Source organism: Chanodichthys erythropterus, chromosome 2 (assembly GCF_024489055.1).
Source record: "Chanodichthys erythropterus isolate Z2021 chromosome 2, ASM2448905v1, whole genome shotgun sequence".
Lineage (NCBI taxonomy): Eukaryota > Metazoa > Chordata > Actinopteri > Cypriniformes > Xenocyprididae > Chanodichthys > Chanodichthys erythropterus.
In genome coordinates, this window is record NC_090222.1 from 39,498,671 (window position 1) to 39,523,537 (window position 24,867).

Here is a 24,867-nt window from a genome sequence, read left to right on the forward strand (position 1 = left end):
AGTCGAAACAAAATATCTCTTTAGCTCCGCCCACTCCCACAAAATCAAGTCGGTCTCCCTACACTCTCAAAATGTGTATATTTTATAACAAACTTAAAGTATGTTGTTTTGAATTAGTAGTTCTCCATATTTGCAATGCTTTATGGGATTGTAGTCCTTTCCCTCACTAAAGCCGTTAAGTACACAGTCTTGTATCGTGTACAAGACTGTGTACTTAATGCTTTTTTGCTTCAAATCAAAGTTTGTAATGTTGTGATTCTCCTCATTGCTGGTTGGTTTGGTTCATGGCTTAAAATGCTTTAACCAAATCCATATGGGAGAAATGAATGGAAAAAATACTTGAAAAAGTGGGCGGGGCACTAATGCAGCTTTCATTGGCAACAATGGTCTCCAAAAATGTTGAAAATCCAACGTTTAGTTGATCCTAAAAAGCGTTTATTGTCACAGATGTAAACGCGACAGATTTCCTCTTCCATGAGGGGGTTTGGCTTCGTGACGGCTTTGTTTACAGGCAGACCGTTAAAGGGGGGGGGGGGGGATCACATACAGTTTCTGTTCATCTCATGTTAATCTTGAGCACATATCTTGAGTAATATTGAATCCTTCATATCTCTGAAAAGTCTTTAGTTTTATCATATTTATAAAAGATAGAGGCATGTCTGCCGTCAGTGCTGTGGGCGGAGCTAAAGAGTCACGAGCGTAGAGATCGCATGCAAGCTGCGACATCATTATAAATAAAAAGGGAACAAAAGCGTTCATGTTGTTTACATTATATGCACTTGTGCGCCGATTTCCAACAAAACACAGACATCTGATGCAGCTTTACTCACCACCCGCGATCTGCGAATCCAGCGCCGAACTGGGACTTATTTACAAAGTATTCATCACCGAATTCCTGGGAACAAACAAACATACATGCACAACTCTGTTGCTTCTCGGGAAAAACAAACTTCATCCTCTGTACTCTTAACACTGGGTTCTTTGGGAAGCTGAAAAAGGAAATCTTTCCCTCACAACCAAAAACACACTCCTTTGTTGACAGGAGCTGCATCTCATTTCGGAGGCTGTGTCCTCCGGAGGTCGCGTTTGAAGGCTGAATACTTCATCAAGGATGTCTTATTTAAGAAAAGTAATTGTAATAAAATTGACTCATATTCATTGTGAGGTGTAAAAATTTCTTTCTTACGCTGCAATCTAACGGTTATTTTTCTTAAATGAGACCGATGATGTATGCAGCCTTCAAAGGGTGCAGCCCCTGAATTGGGACAGAGCCATTGCTGAAAAATCTCTCGGCTTCCGTTTCCCGAACGAAACGCGTTGATGGGCGTGCTCTTGCTCTGGGTGATGTGTGTGTGTGTGTGTGCACGCTTATCAGGGAGGAGTGTCTATACAAGGAATTCCGCTCTCTTTTGACGTCATACAGGCCATACTCGAAAAAAACTCTCTGAATCCTGTACCGAAACCGGAAGTAGCGGATTTGGCACAGAAATACTCTGTCATACTTCCAACTCGTGTTTTGAAACTTTAGACATGTTTAGCATGAGAATCCAACTCTTTAACAGTGTAAATAAGTCAGAATGCATGAAATAGCATTACACATTTAAAAAAGGCAACACACAAGTCTTCTGGATATCCTGTAGAATTCAAACCAGTTAGATGATGATTTCGAAGTGTTTTGTGTGCCTTATGCATCAGTTTGTGAGCGTGACGTCTGAGATTATAATATGCAAAAATACTCAGTTTTTCCTTCATTTGGCTGCTGTGAATCATTTCTGCACCACTATCTTCAATCAATTTCCCCACCACAGTCAACCGTCAGATGCTTTTTTCACACAACATCTCCAGTTCCAATCTGCTCATCGTAAAGACACGTTCAGTCCAGCTGGATAGATAAAAAAATGTTTATGAGGTACTGGATTCATGGAATAAACACTTTTAAGGAAGATTTAATTACCAGATTTGTCAAAATTTACCAGGTTAGTGGCATCAAAAAGCTTTGTGGCAATGATGCTGAAAATTCAGCTTGAATGACAGGAATAAATTACAATTTACAATATATTCACATAGAAAACAGATGTTTTAAATTATAATAATATTTCACAATTTTTACTGTATTTTTGATCAAATAAATGCAGCCTTGGTGAGCAGAAGAGACTTAATTTAACAATTCTTACTGATCACAAACTTTTGAACACTAAAAAATGGTGGGTTAAAAACAACCCAAATTGGGTTAAATATGGGCAAACCCAGTGGTTGGGTTAAATGTTTGCTGGATAGTTTTATTTTACTCAACTATTGTTTAAAAATGACTATATATCTGGCTTAAAATGAACCCAAAATAGGTTGGAAAATTAAAATTCAGACACATAATTACTAGAGGCAACAATAATAATCAAAAGATGCACTCTAAAAAATGCTGGGTTAAAACAACCCAAGTTGGGTTGAAAATGGACAAACCCAGCGATTGGGTTGTTTTAACCCAGTGGTTGGGTAGTTTTATTTAACTCAACTGTTGTATAAAAATTACTGTATTGCTTGCTTAAAATGAACCCAAAATATGCTGGAAATTAACATTTATTAATATGTTTAATAAATGAGCATTTATTAATGAGATAATGAATAATAAACAATAAACATTTATTAAATTGCTTATTAATAAATGTGCACCTTTTGATTATTATTGTTGCCTCTAGTAATTATGTGTCTGATTTTTAATTTCTCACCTATTTTGGATTCATTTTAAGCCAGACATATAGTCATTTTTAATCAGTAGTTGGGTTAAATAAAACTACCCAGCAGGTTGGGCAAACATTTAACCCAACCACTGGGTCAAAACAACCCAATTGCTGGGTTTGTCCATTTTCAACCCAACTTGGGTTGTTTTTAACCAACATTTTTTAGAGTGTGAACATTTATTAATAAGCAATTTAATAGATTATTATTTATTAATCATATTAATAAATGTTCATTTATTAAACATATTAACAAACACTAATTTCCAAACTTTTTTGGGTTCATTTTAAGCAAGTAATATAGTAATTTTTAAACAATAGTTGAGTTAAATAAAACAACCCAGCAAACATTTAACCCAACCGCTGGTTTTGTCCATTTTTAACCCAACTTGGGTTATTTTTAAACCAGAATTTCATCCACTTTGCCGCCAATTACTTGGGTGTTTTTGTACAACTCATTCCAGACGCACAACTTTTACAGTGAATAAGCATGTAAAAACAAAACCTGTGATTGGTTGCTGTGCATGTCAGTCACACAGTGGTCAGTCTAAGCAGACTTCACAGTTAGTCCAAACTCTCTCTGCACGAGACCAACACTTTACAGTCCGTCACACAGAGTTGGTGAATGTTGAAGAGCGGTTCGATAATCCTCTGGCCAAACAGTGGCAGCGACTCAAAGTCACATCCACTCCCTGCCTGGAGCGCTGCTGGATCGCCTTCGCAGTGTCCAGACCGGCCTGGCTGCGTAAAGGGCACTGAGCAGGAGACACCGAGCTCACGTCCACCAACACACACACACCACAGGCAGCGGCCACAATCTCGTCTCCATCTGCATCTGTGTGTGACGTGTAAGACTGCAGGCATGTGTCTGACCCCATTGACCTCTTCGGGGAGATTCCCTGGTGGAAGGAAGGAAGTGAGGTGATGGTGAAAACTTCTCTTACCTCAGTGCTGGTGGAAGACAGGAGATCTGTAAACTTCTCTCAGATCCAGCATCACGTTTCCACTGATTTGAGGGACGAATGTTAGCGTAACTGAATGCGTAACCTGCCAACAAACTGCATCACAGTCTTTGTTTACAAGTCTAATGATATCTAGAGCTTAGTGACTGTTTTCCGGTTTGAAAAGAACTGGTTGCGTTGAAACGGAAGATTGTTTACGTGCATCCAAGTTTAATGGATTATCAAAAAAGCTAAACGTAAGACGAGGGCTTGATTTTATCCATTAGTTGTCAATAGGACTTGGAGATGTGGGCGTGGCACTCAAAAATGGAGGCGGATCTGAATGCAAGCTTGTGGACGATTGTGAGAAAGGGGAGGAGTTTAAGTGGACTAAGTGATTGTAGATGTCACTAGAAGATCAAGTTATGACATTTTTGATTAAAAGTTCAAAGGTCAAAAAGAAAAAAGAAACACCATTGTTCAAAAGTTTCTTTATTTATTCACCAAGGACACATTCAATTGACAAAAAGACATTTATAAGAATGATTTCTGAAGGATCATGTGACACTGAAGACTGGAGTAATGATGCTGAAAATTCAGCTTTGCCATCACAGGAATAAATTATATTTTACTATATATTCACATAGAGAACAGCTATTTTAAATAGTAAAAATATTTCAAAATTTTACTGTATTTTTGATCAAATAAATGCAGCCTTGGTGAGCAGAATAGACTGAGCCCAAATGTTTGAATGGTAGTGTATACATGGATGAATCGATCACAATAAGATTAATAACATGCATTTAGAAAATAGAAAGTGAATTTTCATTTCAAACCAACTTTAACATAGAAAACAAAAATGGATGTTTTTTCACCGTTGAGCCGAACGGTTCTAAGAACAAGGAATAAGGAATAAGTATATTTAAAAACCAGCTAACGATACACCACATTTAATATCCAAAATTATTTAATTCAGTGTCTTTATTTTTGATGTAATGTCAGAAGTGCTTTAACGAATATAACAAAATTCCTAGCAACCCATGCATACTTATGATGATTGTAAATCATCAGTGTCGACTCCGGTTTGAACAATGTAAGGCTGAACACTTTCCTCATTTTGGCAGCGTGAGATTCTCCAGCTTTGTTGTTGTTGAGCTGTTAAAGCTCCACCCTCTTCTGGAAAGAGGGCGGGGAGCAGCAGCTCATTTGCATTTAAAGGGACACACACAAACGTGTTTTTGCTCACACCCAAATAGGCCCAAATTTGACAAGCTATAATAAATGATCTGTGGGGGATTTTGAGCTGAAACTTCACAGACACATTCTGGAGACACCAGAGACTTTATTACATCTTGTGAAAGCGGCATTATAGGTCCGCTTTAAACAGATGAGAAAAATTAAGCAATTTAGTTTGACTTTAAGTGTTGCGGACATGATCACGACCCCTGGCCTGTAGTGTTGGGTCAAGACCGGCAGGTTTTTTCGCAATGTTTCTGCAGTTAAAATGCACATAAAGGTTCCAGATTGGCGACTGGCACCTTGTGCATGAAGAAGATGCAGTGTGGTAAATTAAGGTTTAATGCAAACACTAAGAAGGGAAAAAATCCTCTCTATATTACTGTTGATCTTTTGGCTTCTCTTCCTTTATGTATAGACGAAAAGCAGCACTCCGTGAGGGACAGAATGAGCCTGATCTGTAAGCTGTACTGTAACATTACACAGTTCAGTGCATGTCAGGATGAACTCTTGGCACGGACTCCTCTCATCTTAATGCGTCATGCACTGAAAAGCAAGAATGTTCACGTAAAAACTCATTATTAAAGTCATATACACACACTCCATTGCTCATCTTAAAGGAACAGCTGATGCAAAAATGACAATTCTGATATTTACTCGACTGGCTTTTGTTTCAAAGCATATGATGTCAGTTTCTTTTCTGTGGAACACAAATTGAGACATTTGAAGGAATGTAGACAATTTTCGATTGTATGACCACGAGTGTCAAATAAGGCTGATTTAGCTATTATATATATATATATATATATATATATATATATATATATATATATATATATATATATATATATATATATATATATATCTTAAGATTTGCTATGTGTTTTTAGAGATATATTTATATATTCATTGAATATTCATTATTTGTCAGGCTGTTTTTATTTCACTCATAAAAATGAATTTCATGACAATTTAAGTAGATATTTACCAATCATGCTCACCAAGGCTGCATTTATTTAATCAAAAATACAGTAAAAACACTAAAAAAAGTAAATATTTTTACAGTTTAAAACAGCTGTTTTCTATGTGAATATATAGTAAAGTGTAATTTATTCCTTTGATGCAAAGCTGAATTTTCAGCATCTTTACTCCAGTCTTCAGTGTCACATGATCCTTCAGAAATCATTCTGATATGATGAGTTGTTGCTTTAAAAACAGAAAGAACAGTATTTATTTAACATTATAAATGTATTTACTGTCCCTTTTGATATTAATTTCTATATTAATTTCTTTAAAAAAAACTTTTGTACAAGACTATACATTTCAATATTTTATAATAAATACATTACATTTTTATTTATAATTTATTGTCAATGTTATTACACTAATTTAAACTTTTCCTCACACAAATCTGTCGTATGACTTCAGAGGACTTGTAGTCATTCTTATAGTTATTTTTTGTGATTTTCTGTGTCATTTTTAGGAGATTGACAGGCCCTGGTAACTGTATGCTTTTGTTTTATGAAAATAGCATTGTAAATATACTTCTGAAGTTTTCCTTTGCATTCCGCGGAAGAAAGAAAGTCATACGAGTTCGTACCAACATGAGTAAATAATGACAGAATTTTAAGGTGAACTCTTCCTTTAACAAGTCATGTTTCATCAATAGTGTGTGCATGTGTTGAAGACTTCTGTTTGTCTCCAAGAGAAAAACAAGACGAAAGAAGATCCTGTCACGTGTACGTTGATGTGCGCGTGTTGGGAGGAATCATAGTATCGAGACGGCTGCCAACCTTTGATGGCTTCGGCAAAGCTGCCTTGCTTTATCTTTGGCGTCTGTCACCGTGGAGACAGTTGCTCGCATCAGCAGCGGCCCTGAGGGATAAACCTGTGAAAAAAAAGAAAGAGGGAGGCGAGATATCAAACAGGGCACAGCTCTACTCCTTCCCTGCCAATCCCAGAAATCACGGAGGAGAGGGAGGAAAAGTGCAGATGAAAGGAAATCTTCATGGAGCCATTTCTCGCTCTCCAAAACGTCCAGAGGAGAAGACAAAAGGGGATGACGAGGAGGAAACGGAACAAGCTGAGAGATGAAAGAAGGATCTGTTGGGAATTCCAGATAAAAAAGCAACTTCCATTCTGGTCATTACCTGGTTTAGATGGCTGATCGGCTTTGGTTAAAGAGGATCTATAATGCCCCTTTGACAAGATGTCTCTGGTGTCTCCAGAATGTGTCTGTGAAGTTTCAGCTCAAAATACCTCACAGATCATTTATTATAGCTTGTTATATTTCCCCGATTTGGGTGTGAGCAAAAACACGTCATTTTTGTGGGTGTCCCTTTAAATGCAAATGAACTACTTCTCCCGGCCCCTTTCCCCTATTCAAAAGCTCATGCAACAACAAAACAGGACAATCTCACACACTGAAAATATCAGAAACTGTCAGTAGCGGTGTTCAGCCTTAAAGATGATCTATAACACCCCTTTAACAAGATGTAATAAGTCTCTGGTTTCTCCAGAATGTGTCTGTGAAGTTTCAGCTCAAAATCCCCCACAGATCATTTATTATAGCTTGTCAAATTTGCCCATATTTGGGTGTGAGCAAAAACACGCCGTTTTTGTGTGTGTCCCTTTAAATGCAAATGAGCTCCGCTTTCCAGAAGAGGGCGGAGCTTTAACAGCTCAACAACAACAAAGCTGGAGAATCTCACGCAGACAAAATGAGGAAAGTGTTCAGCCTTACATTGTTCAAACCGGAGTCGACACTGATGGAGAGACTCAGGAAGAAGTTACAACTTTTAGACGTTTCTGAATGGTTAGTGGATAAATTGATGTAGTTGCTGTGGAGTTGATTCAACTCATCCACTAGCATGTGCCGTCATGTTCATCTTTTGTGTTGAATTGACCCTCGTTTGGCGTAAAATGACGGCATGTCAACAACACTCGACTACAACAACTCTTCCTCTTCTCTAAAGCAGCCCAACATGGCCCCGCCCCCTTTGTTGTGTGTTCTCGAGGGCGGGGTTTATGTAAATTTTAAGGTTTGTGATGTCACTAACCCGGGAAGAAGCTTGTTGTGACATCTGACACATTTTTCCAGAGAAAATGGGATGTAGCTCAGTGTTTAATATTCACCTGGAGTCTTCGGATCCAGTTCTCCTACATCAGGATTAGCCACTCCTACATTTTCCCCTTCAAAACTCACCCTAATCAGGCGGTACACCACTAATACAGGAGCTCCTCTGGACCTGTGCAGATGCAAACATCACAACTGTGAACGAGCATCATGGGATTAGACTCAGCAGGCCGGGCGTTTTAAAGAGATTTGCCGGGCATTACTCATTACCTAGTGGTGAATGTAGCTGACTGTGTTTATAATTCCAAATGTCAACTGTCAAGCCCCCCATGTTCAATTTTAGTTACAGTTCCACTTCAGCGACGAGGGTGGGTGATTTATGCATCATTTTTTGATAATTGCAGAGCACCTCGCAGGGGTACCGGCACGGACCAGAAACCATTAAGGCCGATACGCTTGAATAACATTATGCATGGCTCGGTAAATAAGCTGACATCAAGAAAGATGTGATACATTATTAATGCAGTGATTAAAGATTGGGATACATAGGTTTGATGGAAGGTTGTTGTCATGGCAATGCCACCACACACAGCTGGATATCGCCTGCGGACTCGGAAACGCCGAATCTGACAGCACTAGTGATATCGGCATTCCTGAGGGCAAAGATAGAGAGGTGAAAACACACTCGCACACACAAACTAAGACGATCCGCAGGCATTTGCCAACAGTGCAACCCAGCTGTGTCTAAGATCCGTGTCTGAGAGAAACCTTTGAGCGAACTGAATCTGAAGGAAGTCGAGATCAGTGTTGCTTTAAGCTTTTTATTCCCAGAAGCAGCACTCCTGTGAGCAAGCGGCTGGATCTTTTCTGTCGAAGTTACTGCTGTTTAACCCGCACAAACAGCCCCGGCGCTGCCAAATACTGTGGATTGCTGTTCTTGTAGGTGCATTAAGCCTGCAGGAAAGAAATGTAATGCCTTTACATGAATAGCTCATCCACAATCGAGAAGACTTTATTTATTCAGCCTCATGCGTATGTATTGTTCTGTGGAACACAAAAGAATCGTTTTGCATGCAACAGGTCATGGTGATCGCATCTGTCAAGCTCAAGAAAGAGCCAGAAAGCAGCATCAGGACTGTAGTCAATATAACTTGTGCACTACATACTGTAGTCTCTTCTGCTCACCCAGGCTGCATTTATTTGATCAAAAATACAGTAAAAATTGTGAAATATTTTTACAATTTAAAACAGTTGTTCTCTATGTGAATATATAGTAAAGTGTAATATATTTCTGTGATCATCAGCATCATTACTCCAGTCTTCAGTGTCACAAGATCCTTCAGAAATCATTCTGATATGATTTATTATCAATGTTGGAAAAAGTTGTGCTGCTTAATAGTTTTTTGGAACCTATGTGACTTTTTCATGATTCTTTAATGAATAAAAAGTTAAAAAGTAGGGATGCACGATATATCGGCCATCATATCGGTATATGTTCATTTTAATGTTATCGTTATCGGTCTGATAAGAAAATTTGGCTGATGTATCAAAGCCAAGACAAATCAGCTGATGCACTGTCCTCCATTATGGTTTTGAATGGCTTGAAATATGATTTAAATCACCTCAAAAAGGAAAATACATAGGCTACATAATATTATAATGAGAACATTATAATTGTGTGCTTGGGACATGGTTTTTAATGCTGAAACTTTTGTTTTTGTAATCAGACTCTTAAAAATTATATAAAATCTTGATTTAGATTTATCTGCCAATATATCGGTTATCGGCTTTCAAATATAAAGAATTATCGGTTATCTGCCAAAATGTTCAAATCGGTGCATCACTATTAAAAAGAACGGCATTTATTCAAAATAAGATTTTTTTTTAACAATATAAATCTTTACTATCACTTTTTTTTATCAATTTAACACATCCTTGCTGAATAAAAATATTAATTTCTTAAAAAAAAAAAATAATAATACTGACCCCAAACTTTTGAACAATAGAGTATATTGTTAGAAAAGATTACTATTTTAAATAAATGCTGTTATTTTTTAACATTTCATTCATCAAAGAATGCTGAAAAAAACTATCACAGGTTATAAAAAAACATTGATAATAATTGATAATAAAGCATATTAGAATGATTTCTGAAGGATCACGTGACACTGAAGACTGGAGTAATGATGCTGAAAATTCAGCTTTGATCACAGAAATAAATTATATTTTAAAGTATATTAAAATAGAAAACCATTATTTTAAATTGTAATAATATTTCACAATTTTTACTGTTGCCATATTTACATGATTACATTCTAATATGATGATTTGCTGCTCAAGAAACATTTCTGATTATCATTAATGTTGAAAACGGATCATATCCTTTTATATCAGGATTCTTTGTTTAATAGAACGCATTTATTTGAAATCAAATCTTTTGAAACATTATAAAATTATTTACTCGTCATTTTAGATTAGTAATAAAAGTATTAATTTCTTCAGGAGAACCAAGTCAAGTTTGCAGTGAGGTTGCAATTTGAAGTATAATTGGAAGCTGACTTTTAGTTTTTGTGTGTTTTATAACAAATAATCACAGGAAATATTTTAATTTTTTACAAGGGCCATGATTAATTGCAAAAAAGCATGTTTTTCCTTGTTCTTCTTCTTCTTAATCACACTAAATTAACTTGTTAAATAGACAGACCTTTCATTCTGCTGTTCATACGCTGCTCTGATTTGTTTATCTTCATGTTAAACCCAGACTGCAGGATACAGTCATACGTGCCGCAGGAACGATGTGAGGGGAATGTGTTCAGGCAGCAGATGGCCGTGTGTTGGCGGGAAGTGTGAATTCATGTGTGTGTGTGACAGAGGTGAGTCAGGGCCCTGCTGTGCTGCGACTCTGTGATTGGATCGAGCTCTGGGTTAGTGGGTTTAATCTCTGTCCCGAATGTCACACGCACACAGAAGATGGGAGGAGAAGAAGAAGCTGGAATCGGCGGGAGAAGAGGACACCGGCCACCTCACGGGGATCTCTGCGGGTTTCATTTGGAGAGAAACAAAACAGCTTTTGTGTTACACTCATTCATAATTATAAAGAGACAGTCCCGCCCCCAAACTCACGCCATTGGTCGAGTCAAAACACCTCAGAGAGCAGCAAATCAGCATATCTGAATGATTTCTGAAGGATCATGCGACAGTAATGATGCTGAAAATTCCGCTTTGATCTCAGGAATAAATGCACTTTACTATATATTCACATGGAAAACAGCTTTTTAAAATGGTAAAAAAAAAAAAAATCTAATTTTTACTGTATTTTTAATGCAGCCTTGGTGAGCATATTTTTTTGAAATAAGTCTCTCATGCTCAAGGAAAAAGTTATTTACAGTTGTCTCTGCATATTAAACTGACATAGAAAGCACTTTAACATTGAATAAACGACGCACTTCACCTTTAACAATGCTCAAGGAAATCACCTCAGAGAGAGAATGCAGCTCTCGAGTATTACAGCTGCTCATTTAGTGAAAATGTGTCTTCTTAGTGCTCATTTCTTGCCAATGCTGTGCAAAATGTTTCCAATAATAAACCTCACGAACAGATGTTCTCCGTCTCACTAACGTTTTACAATCAGTTCACTAAAATGAACTTTTTAAAGTTTTTTTTTCCGTGATGTATCGCTGCTCTGCACCTGTTTAAGAGTTGTACATTATATTCCCCTCTCTCTCTTCAGCTGGGAGAAGAATCCGGCAGACTTTGAGCCATACCATCTAAAGCTGGAGGAATGTATGTCTGCGGACCAGATTCCCACTACGGAACACATCCAAGGCTACGTGAAGAAAGTAAGAAGCTCCTGTTTAGCTTCTTGTACACAGAAGGAACACACAACTGAATCATGAATATTCAAATCCGCTCATGCATATTAAAATGTTGAGAAACATTTACTAGTGATCAGCTCTGTTGTTTATTACATATAAGGTGGATATTAAACTTTTTTTTTTTTTAATGATCCAATGCATTATGGGATTGCTTAAGAATTTTCAACTCTTGATTGTTGTATTTCCTGTTTGGTACGGTGTTTCCTCCAGGCAATATGGTCTATTTTAGTTTGTTTTTAATAAAATAAGGCACCAATTGATTGATCAAACATATCTCAGGACAGAAGGACTCAAACACTAATCAATAAAAGTGCAAAAAAGACCAAAACATGAGCAACAGGGGTCCATTTTGTGTCCTGTTTCAGCACATGTCACATGGCTCCATATTTTCTCCAATGAAAAGTGCTTTTTTCACTTGTTTGTCACCCACAAAAACATACGAGTCACCTTCACTGGCAAGTAAAGAAGTATTTTTAGGAACTTTACATTATATGTCATCAAATGTTTTAGAGAAAATAACAAAAAACTGTGTTTCCTCAAGGCAATATTGTACCATAATGGAATTGCATTAAAGATTTAGAATTATCTAAATATGTTGGCATTTCACATGATTTTGTAATGCACTAATTCACATACAATATCTGCATATATTATGATCTGCACATTTTCTATAGCACTTCAGAAAGCTATAAAACACAGGTAGACCTGGCGGATGATGAGGGCGATGATGAGGAGTCACACTGTGATGAGGAAGATGAAATCATAGTGACAATCTGTGAGGCTGAGAGAGAAGATGGATATGATAACTTGATATAATAACATAAAGATATGATAGTTTGGTAATATTTGTGTTACACTATGGTATAATGCTGCCTGAGGGCAACATCTGGATATAAAATGTTGCTTTTTATTAAATATGAAAAACTAGATAAATTAGTTTGTTCAAGTGTCTAGTTAAAGAAATTGATGTTTTCAATAAATATATTTCTTTTTTCTACATGAAAATGCCAAATGTTTAAATTTTTCCATTGTGGTACAATGTTGCCTCGAGGCAACAAACTTATAAAAAGTAAATAAATTAAAAAATTATGAAAATGTTTATTGATTTTATTAAAGTGTCCAATTTTAAGCAGGAAAAACAACACAAAATTTTTTTCCTCATTGATATCATATTGCGTACCATAGAGGGTTAACCCTCTGGTGCTCTTTGGTCAATTTTGGCTGAAAAGTTGACGTTTTATTTGTTTTATTTTTTACTGCATCAGAATGGGACGAAACTTGGTAAAGATTTTGGCACTTGTTATGTGAATACAAAATAATAATAATGTACATGATTCAAAAAGGTTAAATGGTCCTTAAAAAAATAGTCACACTTGTTTTATATTTTGCGGTCAAAAATTAGTGCATTGGCAAGGAATGGAAAGTTAATTTCATCTAGTGGAAACGTTTGGTACTGCACCCAAACAAAATCTTACTGAAAGCTAATTTTTTGAGATATCAACCTCAAATTTGGAACTATGGAGCACCGCACATGACATGCAGGGAAAAATATTAGGCTAAATCGTGCGCGTGATTTAGCAAATCGAGGGAATGAAATTTTAAACCGTCCGCCTGATTTAGCAGATTGAGGGAATGAAATAGTAAATTGTGCGCATAGATTTAGACTTGTTTAGGCTTTGACTTTCCTCACAGTTTTAGAGTAAAACATATTTAGTTTCAATTTTTATGCATTTTTCCTAATAAAAAAATTTTACTTCTATAGCATTTTTGTTTCACTTCAGCAATAATCTACCAAGTGTCTTCTTTAAAAAGAGACCAAACTTCAGTCTGAGCTTTAAATCTCATTTTCAGTGTTTATATGTTAAAAAGTGATTAACAGGTAATAAGTGGATCCATAAATATAATTTAGTACCCTAAAACTACAAAATAAAAAATAAAAAACATTATCGAACTAAAATATAGTATATTAATTTCATTGGAAAAAAAGCTCACTAGGTTTTGGAACATAGCTACAAAATTATAAATCAATATGTTATATCCTTAAAACCCTGTAAGATGCTTTGCAGAATATTTCTGTAAACTTGTCATCTTTATTGATGACAATGTCAGCTAATGCAAAACACCACAGTCACTATGGTATTTTTCATAGAAATATTTGTAAGGAGTTGTTAAACAGGGTCTGTTCCCCTGGAGTAATGATGCTAAAAAAAATCAGCTTTGCATCACAGGAATAAATTCCATTTTATTTATATATGAATATAGAAAACAGTTATTTTAAATTGTAATAATATTTCACTGTTTTACTGTATTTTTGATCAAATAAATGCAGCCTAGGTGAGCAGAAGAGACTTCTTTCAGAAAAATCTTGTGTCCAAAAACCTCCTGGAGTCACTATGTAGATCTCAGATCTGTTGCGCTGTGTCGGCGGTGCACATCCGGGCGTGATTAATCGCAATGATCCATCACGAATACGATCCTTCCACCCGTCACATCAAACTCGGAAATTATTCAGTGCCCCCTCACCGACGGAGGAGAAAAATGGCTTCTTATCTATGCAATTTCATTTGCATCATTGTTGCAAATATAATGACAGGACTCCCGGCGTCAGCGTTCAATATGCATTAAACAATGCGCCTGGAAAGGACGGGCCTGTTCCCGGTTTAATTTTAGAGAAAATAACCTGCGCACCTCACAGAAAGTGATTCTGCTGGTGTGGGCGAAGGCGTCAGATGGAGATAGTGGAGGCAGGCCTCAGGCTGGCCTTTATTAAAGCAGCATAATGGAAAATGGCATCATTAGCATTCCTTGACAGTTAACGATTCAATTTGGTTTGATGAGAATTCAAAGACTGGCTTCCAAACGCGAACTGACAATAAAGTGGTAGATGCTCGGCTGATTTGGGATGCAGAGGGCAGTCGATGGTGGACCGCTGCCATTGTAATCAGTGCTTGCTAATTTCAAATCGCTGATGGTGTTGAAGAAAGAAAGCCGCTTTTGCAATATATTGTTTTGAACTGCGTTTTATTGTTAGGGTAATGTGGCATATCAATCGGTTTTAATGTTCTTAAGATGAGGAAACTGGAAATGAATGAAACTACTTTCTCCAAATGAAACTCCTTATCTCGTTCAACAACACATCATGACGCTTCTCAAGCCAGTGCGAGAGGATTATCTGGTCGTCCATGTTGACAAAAACAGAATAAAATATGTTCAAGATGTCAATGAATTTTAAGGAGATCTGCAATGCTGGACCAAACGCTAGACCAGGACCAAATCGGCACTACACTCTAAAAAATGTTTGGTTAAAAACAACCCAAGTTGGGTTGAAAATGGACAAACCCAGCAATTGGGTTGTTTTGACCCAGTGGTTGGGTTAAATGTTTGCCCAACCTGCTGGGTAGCTTTATTTAACCCAACTACTGATTAATAATGACTATATGTCTGGCTTAAAATGAACCCAAAATAGGTGAGAAATTAAAAATCAGACACATAATTACTAGAGGCAACAATAATAATCAAAAGGTGCACATTTATTAATAAGCAATTCAATAAATGTTTATTGTTTATTATTCATTATCTTATTAATGCTCATTCATTAAACATATTAATACATTTTTAATTTCCAGCATATTTTGGGTTCATTTTAAGCAAGCAATACAGTAGTTTTTATACAACAGTTGGTTTAAATAAAACTACCCAGCACGTTGGGCAAACATTTAACCCAACCTGGGTTTGTCCATTTTCAGTCCAACTTAGGTTGTTTTAACCCAGCATTTTTTAGAGTGTACATAAAGTTAAATCCAAAAATATAATAGCATAGTAAAAATTTAATCTCATATTTTCCATATATAATTGAGATTTTTTTTTTAAGTATTTTTTACTAGAAGTCTCTTCTGCTTACGCACTCTATAAAATGCTGGTAAAAACAACCCAAGTTGTGTTGAAAATGGACAAACCCAGCAGTTGGGTTAAATGTTTGCCCAACATGCTTTTAACCCAACCATTGTTTAAAAATTGCTATATGTCTGGCTTAAAATGAACCTAAAATAGGTCGGAAATTAAAGTATTTTTAAACAATAGTTGGGTTAAATAAAATTACCCAGGACAATGAGCAAACATTTAACCCAACCGCTGGGTTAAAACAACCCAGTTGCTGGGTTGGTCCATTTTCAACCCAACTTGGGTTATTTTTAGCCCAGCATTTGTTAGAGTGTGTGATCAAAAACTCAGAAAACATTGGGAAATATTATTACAATTTATAATAGCTGTTTTTCCGCAGCAAAATCCCCATCTGTTCTGCTCAGAGTACATATGGTCCATCTCTAAATAGTGTTAAAGTAACACTGATAAACACAACTTCAATTGACTTGTATCTTTTCGTCATTGATTCTGCTTGTTAACAGCAGGTGTTCATCACTAATGCACAATCATCACTTAATTAATCGCTTAATTATCTCATTAACTTTAACCCTCTGGAGTCTGAGGCTGATTTGGGGCCTGGAGAACTTTTGACATGCCCTGACATTTGTGCTTTTTTCAGTTGTTCATAAACATATTAATGGAAAAAGTGTCATTACACTGTATTCAGCACAAACTAGGCTACAATAATATGTGAGGAACATGTATGTACATGTTTGTGTTTTTGAAGGAATAACATTTATGCGTGGTTGTTGAAAAAACAAAAAACTTAAGTCACTGAAATAAGGCCAAAAAAAGTATAATAAATCTGTGTTCATAAGACTTTAGGGTATTGGAGGTTGTAGACTAGAGTTTTTGCTTCAAAATTATGTAAAAATTATGCTGCCTACTCCTTCATATAAAACAATATATTGATTTAGTTTTTGTAAGACACTTTTTGCCAAGAAACACAGTATGCGAGGAGGCGTGAATCACCACTGAAAATGGGCCATTCTCACCTGAGAAGACAAAAGAATTGGATAGTAATGAGCTGAAATGACTTGCATATTAATGAGGCATTTCAGTCAGGTAGGCTGTGAAAAAAAACCTTCTGTGATGTCTCAAGCTCATTATGATATATGAAACATACAGAAAAATATTATTACAATATAAAGTAATGGTTTTATATTATACTTTAAAATATAATGTATTTCTGTGATGCAAAGAGTCTGAATATAGGCTTTTAGTTTAAAAGCATGCACATTTGGAGAAATATTGGATTCTCATATGCTTATGTCAATTTTCTATACAGAGGAGTTATTTTTATTTAATATTCACTGTCATTACTATGAGCGCTGGTGTTTTCAATTCATCCTTGAAGTCGGAGGGCGCTCTGTGCATTTTAGTCCACAAATTCATCTAAAAGAAGAAGAGGCTATTCCATGAATGGAGTTTCCAATACATACAGCAGCAGGAGGGCGCTAAAGAAACAAAAACTCATCTAAACTTCATCTGTAGAAGACAAGTAAACAGGAAGTAACTGCATGTCTTCTAGAGATCGCTAACCATGACTTTTACATCCAGATAAACACTTTTCAAGACAATAAATACACGATTGAGATAATAAATGCATGTATTGACTGAATTAGCGTCTGAATAGCGCTGGCTCCGTGGGCGTGGCCGCATTAGCAGATAATGAGCTGAATCACGGATTTCTGACATGGCTCTCTTTTCATACAGATTACATAAACAAAGAAGGTTTGTTTTCGATTTGACTTACATGATTTAAAACCTGACATCTTAACGTTTTTTTAGACATAAGTGTAATTTTTTTGTCATTAGTATTCACTAAGTTACAGTTCATTTTCTGAGAACTATCAGATTGGAGTTCGTTCAGAGGGAGAGGAGAAATCACGCATCATGTTAGTTTTCTTTATTTTACAAAAAGCACAAAATTCTGTTTTTACTCTGAGTGTACACAAATGAAAGAAGATATTCCACAGATTAAAATGGTGTATAACTCTTAATTGTATGTGCAACATTGACGGAGTATTTTGAGTCTCTTTCACACTGATAAGAAAAAAACCACGGTGGTATCGCCGGCGATACCGTCAGACCTCAGAGTGTTAACTCTACTTCAGTGTTATTTTAACACTATTTAGAGAGGGACCATATGTACTCTGAGCAGATTTGATTTTACTCTGGGGATTTTGCGGTGTATGTGAATATATAGTAAAATGTAATTTATTCTGTGAATTTTCAGCATCATTACTCCAGTCTTCAGTGTCACATGATCTTTCAGAAATCATTCTGATATGCTGATTTGCTGCTCAATTATTATTGGTTCTCAATTATTATACTTGTTCCTATTGTTATCAATGTTGAAAACTGTTTTTGCTGTTTCTTTAATAATCTTACTGACCCCAAACTTTTGAATGGTACTGTATTACGGTTCATTGATACCTCAGAGCTGTGTGAGAAGGCTTTTCATATGTTAATGACTCCGCTTATGTGCTTGTTTTGTTCTCAGAGCACATGGGGAAGATGGCTTAAGTTGTCCTTAGCTTTCCTTATTGTCAGTTACAGTAAACAATCTCATTGTTTAAGCAGGATAAACCAGCACTAGCATGGAAATTCATGTCGGTCTAAACCGGCATTGATTTTCAGTGAGCAAAATATATAGTCTTACTCTGTTTATCTCTCTTCCCAGCAGATCCAGGATGCTGCGGATCAGGGCATCATGTTTGTGGGCTTCATCCAGGAGCCAGCTGGCCTCCGCCCACACGTGCCACGGCACGGAGAACCAGAGGAACCCTCCCTCTCCCTGCACTCCAGCCCCAGCTCGCTACACGGCTCCGGGCTCACGCCCAGCCCCAGTCCCCTGGAGGAGCCGGAGCTGGGAGACGAGTCTGGAGCGGAGAACGAAGGGAAAGACGGGGGAGGTGAGGCTCTGAGAGAGGGCGTGAAAGCTTCTGAAGGTGGAGAAGGAGATGATGTCTCTGTTGAGACATCAGCCATGTTGAAATCAGGATCTGGTGAAACACAGCAAGGAGATACACTGACACACAACAACAACGACACGGCCAAAAAAGCCCTGGCGAAGAGTGGTGGGTTGATCGTCTTTATCCTTTGGTCAAAAGAAATCTCACAAAGTTATTTTACGAAAAAATGAAAGTGCGTTTTAGTTTTGACATATAATGCTGGCCAGGGCTGGGTGATGTTTTTCAGCAAGTTTTTGATAATATTAACTCTAAAAAATGCTTTGTTAAAAACAACCTAAGTTGGGTTGAAAATGGACAAACCCATGCAGCGATTGGGTTGTTTTAACCCAGTGCTTGGGTTAAATGTTTGACCCAACCTGCTGGGTAGTTTTATTTAACTCAACTATTGTTTAAAAATTACTTTATTGCTTGCTTAAAATGAACCCCAAATATGTTGGAAATTAACATTTATCAATTGGATTAATGAATAATAAACAATAAACATTTATTAAATTCCTTGTTAATAAACGTTCACCTCTTGATTATTATTGTTGCCTCTAGAAATTATGTGTCTGATTTTTAATTTACAACCTATTTTGGGTTCATTTTAAGCCAGTCATACAGTAATTTTTAAACAAAAGTTGAGTTAACTACCCAGCACGCTGGGCAAACATCTAACCCAACCACTGGGTTAGTCCATTTTCAACCCAACTTGGGTTGTTTTTAACCCAGCATTATTATTTTTTTAGAGTGTATAAGCTACTGTTCAAAAGTTTGTGGTTGATAAGATGTTTTTGAAAGGAGTCTCATGCTCAAAAATACAGTAAAAACAGTAATGTTGTGGAAAAAAAAAATTCAATTTAAATTAACAGTTTTCTATGTGAATATATTGTGACATTTAATTTATTTCTGTGATCAAAGCTGAATTTTCAGCATCATTACTCCAGTCTTCAGTGTCACATTATCCTTCAGAAATCATTCTAATATGATGATTTGCTGCAAGAAACATTTCTGATTATTATCAGTTGAAAAGAGTTGCATTCATATTTTTGTGGAAATAGTCAGTATTATTAGCAGACAAGCAAATCTCTGAATAGACGTTGAAAAATTGGCTTTAGAATTCAATATATTGTGTCATTTTTAATTATTGGTCCATTTGCATGTGCAGTTTGACATTTTTTTTTTTGCAAAACTAGTCAAAACACCCACTGTATTGGCCAAATGAAGTGCACTAAAAGAAGTGTCTTATGCTCAAAAATACAGTAAAAATTCCAATTATTAGCAATGTTGAAATTTTCACAATGTCTACTCATATCATGTGTCATATTTTAATTATTGGTCCATTTACATGTGCAGTTTGACTTTTTTTTTGTGTGTGTGAAACTAGTCAAAACACCAAATTAAGTGCATATATTCACATAGAAAACAGATATTTTAAAGTGCAATAATATTTCAAAATTTTTACTGTATTTTTTTTTTATCAAATAAATTCAGCCTTGGTGAAAATAAATGACTTCTGTAAAAAACTACTTTTGAGTGGTAGTGTATAAATACTTTAAAATGTAAATATTTAATTTTAAAATTTTTGCATTGCAATAATAAACAAATTCAGTGATGTGTTTTGATAGAAGTCTCTTATGCTCAAAAATACAGTAAAAAAATCTGATTATTAGCAATGTTGAAATTTTTACAATGTCTACTCATATCATGTGTCATATTTTAATTATTGGTCCATTTGCATGTGCAGTTTGACATTTTTTTGTGAAACCAGTCAAAACACCAAATGAAGTGCATTAAAATCACTGCAATTTTCACAATGTTGCTTAATTCAATATCGACAGCATAATCTATCACCCAGCCCTAATGCCAGATGTTTTTCTTGAAGCGTTGACGACAGTTAGAAAGATCATAAATCATCTAACTGCTAAAAATTCAGCTTTGATCACAGGAATAAATTACAGTTTACAATATATTCACATAGAAAACATTTATTTTAAAGTGCAATAATATTTCACAATTTTTACTGTATTTTTTTTATCAAATAAATTCAGCCTTGGTGAAAATAAATGACTTCTGTAAAAAACAACTTTTGAATGGTAGTGTATAAATACTTTAAAATGTAAATATTTAATTCTAAAAGTTTTGCATTGCAATAATAAAAAAATTCAGTGATGTGTTTTGATAGAAGTCTCTTATGCTCAAAAATACAGTAAAAATTCCAATTATTAGCAATGTTGAAATTTTTACAATGTCTACTCATATCAAGTGTCATATTTTAATTATTTGTCCATTTGCATGTGCAGTTTGACTTTTTTTTTTTTGTGAAACTAGTCAAAAAACCAAATTAAGTGCATTAAAATCACTGCAATTTTCACAATGTTGCTTAATTTTAATATCGACAGCATAATCTATCGCCCAGCCCTAATGCCAGATGTTTTTCTTGAAGCGTTGACGACAGTTAGAAAGATCATAAATCATTTGACTTCTGGGTGTCACATACTGTGAAAGCATCTTTCACTGGCCTTTTTTGTCTCAAGAAAAGCATTGTCACAGAGTTTTCGAGCAACGCTTTGACGTATGGGATTGGGCAGACTTGGCATTTACAAAAACCCACACAGCGGGTGCTAGATTAGGCTTTGTTCACCCTTCTTTTTCCACCAGTAACCAGATGGCAAACCTCATTCTCAACATTAGCGAGGGACGCATTTTTTGCAAAAACTGTTGCATTGTGCACAGAGATCGCCATACCATGTGAATGATGCATGCTGGGAGTCCTGTGCACGGGTCTCCATCTGGATGTGGAAGTGACTCCGTCAGCAGTGGAATGATCCTCACGCTACACCAATTTTTCTCATTCAGCCACAAAATGACAGCTGCCAGGAGTCCTATGGCACAGCGCTGTGTCTTTATGACTTATCGCCACTGCTGATAAATATAGTCATTCCTCGCTCAAATCCCTCTAATGCTCCTGGTGAACATCTATAAAGCATAATGGCACTGGTCAGCAGTGTGAAATGCTCTGAGGTTTGTCAAAGAAAGGGTTTTTACATCCCGCAGAGCAGCTCGAGGGAAACCTGCATTCAAAAAGGAAAGGTACGGTTATCTGCATTTCATGCACAGCAGTAATTCAAAGTGCTTTACATACTAAAATGAAAATTAAAAGGGCAATATTCTGGGTTTAAAGACATAAGAAACTCATTTTGTCTGCGTGAGATTGTCCAGCTTTGTTGTTGTTGAGCTGTTAAAGCTCCGCCCTCTTCTGGAAAGGGGGCGGGGAGCAGCAGCTCATTTGCATTTAAAGGGACACACACAAAACCGGCGTGTTTTTGCTCACACCCAAATAGGGGCAAATTTGACAAGCTATAATAAATGATCTGTGGGGGATTTTGAGCTGAAACTACACACACACATCCTGGGGTCACATATTACATCTATAATACTGGTCCCCTTTAATGATAATAAAGTTGTTTGTAGCCCTAAGACTATGGAAAAGAATTAGCCTTTTGAAACACTGGTTCCCTTTGGAAATTTAAAAAAGTCTGGTTTTCAATTATATATTAAAAGATAAAAAAGTAAAAGATTTGAAATAAAACAATACATTGCATTAAATGTTAGGCATAAAGTGCAATAGGGTAGTTAACCAAAGAAAGGCACAGAACAGGAAATTAATTAAAAAATAAATTGAGTCGACTGATAGTGGTGATTAATTCTGCCTGCATTGTTTTAACACACGATTCACAAAGGAAATTTAGTGCAAATGCTAAAATACAACAAGCAAGAAATTGTTCCTTTGAGTTCAAAAACATCTATTTATATCCAGGACTTTCACTATCAGCCGGTGGGATGCAATCCACTTCCAAATATTTCCATAGTTATCAGCTCCTCTGTAGACGGAGGTCAGGACTTTTTGGGGATGTGTTTGTGTGTTGATATGATGCAATTCAAGTGCGGATTAGGCAAACACTTGATGGCATGTCATGTTCCTTGGCAGATATCCAGCGTGTTTGACCTTGTGGAAAGGGTTAAGAGTGATCATATAGAGCTTGGAGGGGTCGTTTCTGCACTAAATGTCCAACGCTTTGCCAAACCCCTCTGGAAGTTAGCGAAGGTCATTGGCTTTCATGTGTGAAGAGCATTACTTTCTTCACATGTCGTCTGTTACAGACTGTATTTAGAGCTGCAGTGGCAGCCAGTTAATATTCGGCTGGATTTAATTAAAATATCCACTGTCACCATTTACTTTCATTACAATTAAAGGGGTTCTCTGTTTAGTTCAATGTTTAATGACTACAACACATGGCTTGTTCCCGGGTTGGTGACATCACAAACCCTAAAATTTACATCAATTACATCAATTACAACTACATCAATTTATCCACTAACCATTCAGAAACGTCTAAAAGTTGTAACTTCTTCCTGAGTCTCTCCATCAGTGTCGACTCCGGTTTGAACAATGTAAGGCTGAACACTTTCCTCATTTTGGCTGCGTGAGATTCTCCAGCTTTGTTGTTGTTGAGCTGTTAAAGCTCCGCCCACTTCTGGAAAGCGGAGCTCATTTGCATTTAAAGGGACACACACCCCTGTTTTTGCTCACACCCAAATAGGGGTAAATTTGACAAGCTATAATAAATGATCTGTGGGGGATTTTGAGCTGAAACTTCACAGACACATTCTGGAGACACCAGAGACTTGTATTACATCTTGTGAAAGAGACATCTTTAAGGCTGAACACCGCTACTGACAGTTTCTGATATTTTCAGTGCGTGAGATTGTCCCGTTTTGTTGTTGCATGAGCTCTTGAAGCTCCTCCCTCTTCTGGAAAGGGGGCGGGAGCAGCAGCTAATTAGCATTTAAAGGGACACACACAAAAACGCCGTGTTTTTGCTCACACCCAAATAGGGGCAAATTTGAAAAGCTATAATAAATGATCCGTGGAAGAATTGTCATTAAAATAACAATACAAAGAATCAAATTGGTTCTTCATTCAAAATATAATTTGATAACCTTTTTTGCAGCCCTCCTTATTTCCCCTATTTATAAAAGGCGAAAATAAAATAAAAATCAGTCTGTCATAAAGCGATGCACATGTACTTTGGACATTACAGGAAATGGGTTTATAGGAAGTCTAACTAAAGAACCATGTTGTACCCGAACTGAAGTAAAACAACAATTAATGATTAATTCTCGCAGAGATTTGTGCTGTAAGTGTATTTGTCTCAGAAAGCCATTCAGATCGCTCTCTCTCATTTGCTTTCCTTGGTCCCGTCAGATGCGGTTAATGACTCAATGCAGTCAGCGGCAATCTAAACGATCGCTGCCAGAACAAAAGTGCATCCATATTTATCTTTTCGGTCAATTTCCCATTAGTTCTGAAAACAGGGAGGTTTTACAGGGTAAGCCAGGAACACAAACAAATTCATCTTAGACTATCGCCATCCATTAGGTCCACTCTCTTTCTCTTTGTGGAAGAGGTAAATAGTGTTTTGTTTTCCAGCCAAATGTAATCTCATTGAGAAGAACGAATGGTCAATTCTCCCGAGTGTGGCGGCGGTCTAGTGAGAAACGACGGTCCTAAATACTCCTTCGCGATTGCCACTACATCACCTAATTTCCCTAATTACTTACCTCCGCTAGACCAGGACACCAGCTAATTAGATGTTAAGCCCATTTACAAGCTAATTAATAAAGTGCATGTGAAGGGCCACAGTGAAGGATCCCGCACTTCACAAAGCCACCAATCTCATAACCCTGCTGACAAAACCAGCTTAAGTTTGAGTTATGATGGTTATACTGGTTTAGTCTCAGACTACTTTCATTTAGGAGTAACACTTATGTTTTATAATTGAAATCAATGTTTCACATGTCCACAGGTGCCGAGCTCTTTGGATTGTTTAACTACCCGGGTCGCCGCGAGGGTCAGTTTAAGTACTACACGGTTAAAGTGCCTCTACGAGTGCAACCGCAGGGCGAGGGCATCTGTACTTTGGAGGCGAACTGGCTCGATCACATGACTCAACATTTCAACAACGGAGCTTCGCTAGTGGACGGATACTTTCAGCTGGCCAATGACAGCGGTGAGTTAGTGGTGATGCTTTTGAAATGCAAAGAATAATGCATTGACGTTTGTTC

General features: G+C 36.7%; 1 protein-coding gene across 3 annotated transcripts in view; it reads left to right on the top strand.

Annotated features, from left to right (window-relative positions):
• LOC137037881 (raftlin-like) overlaps positions 1-24,867 on the top strand; it is a 133,977-nt gene that overhangs the window by 49,332 nt on the left and 59,778 nt on the right. Inside the window, exons 4-6 of one of the 3 annotated variants that reach the window (XM_067412256.1) lie at positions 11,716-11,824; positions 18,468-18,864; positions 24,609-24,812. In XM_067412256.1, the coding sequence (XP_067268357.1) occupies positions 11,716-11,824; positions 18,468-18,864; positions 24,609-24,812 (710 nt within the window). The remainder of the gene's footprint in view (positions 1-11,715; positions 11,825-18,467; positions 18,865-24,608; positions 24,813-24,867) is intronic. The other 2 variants (XM_067412274.1, XM_067412265.1) reach the window with 2 other exon arrangements.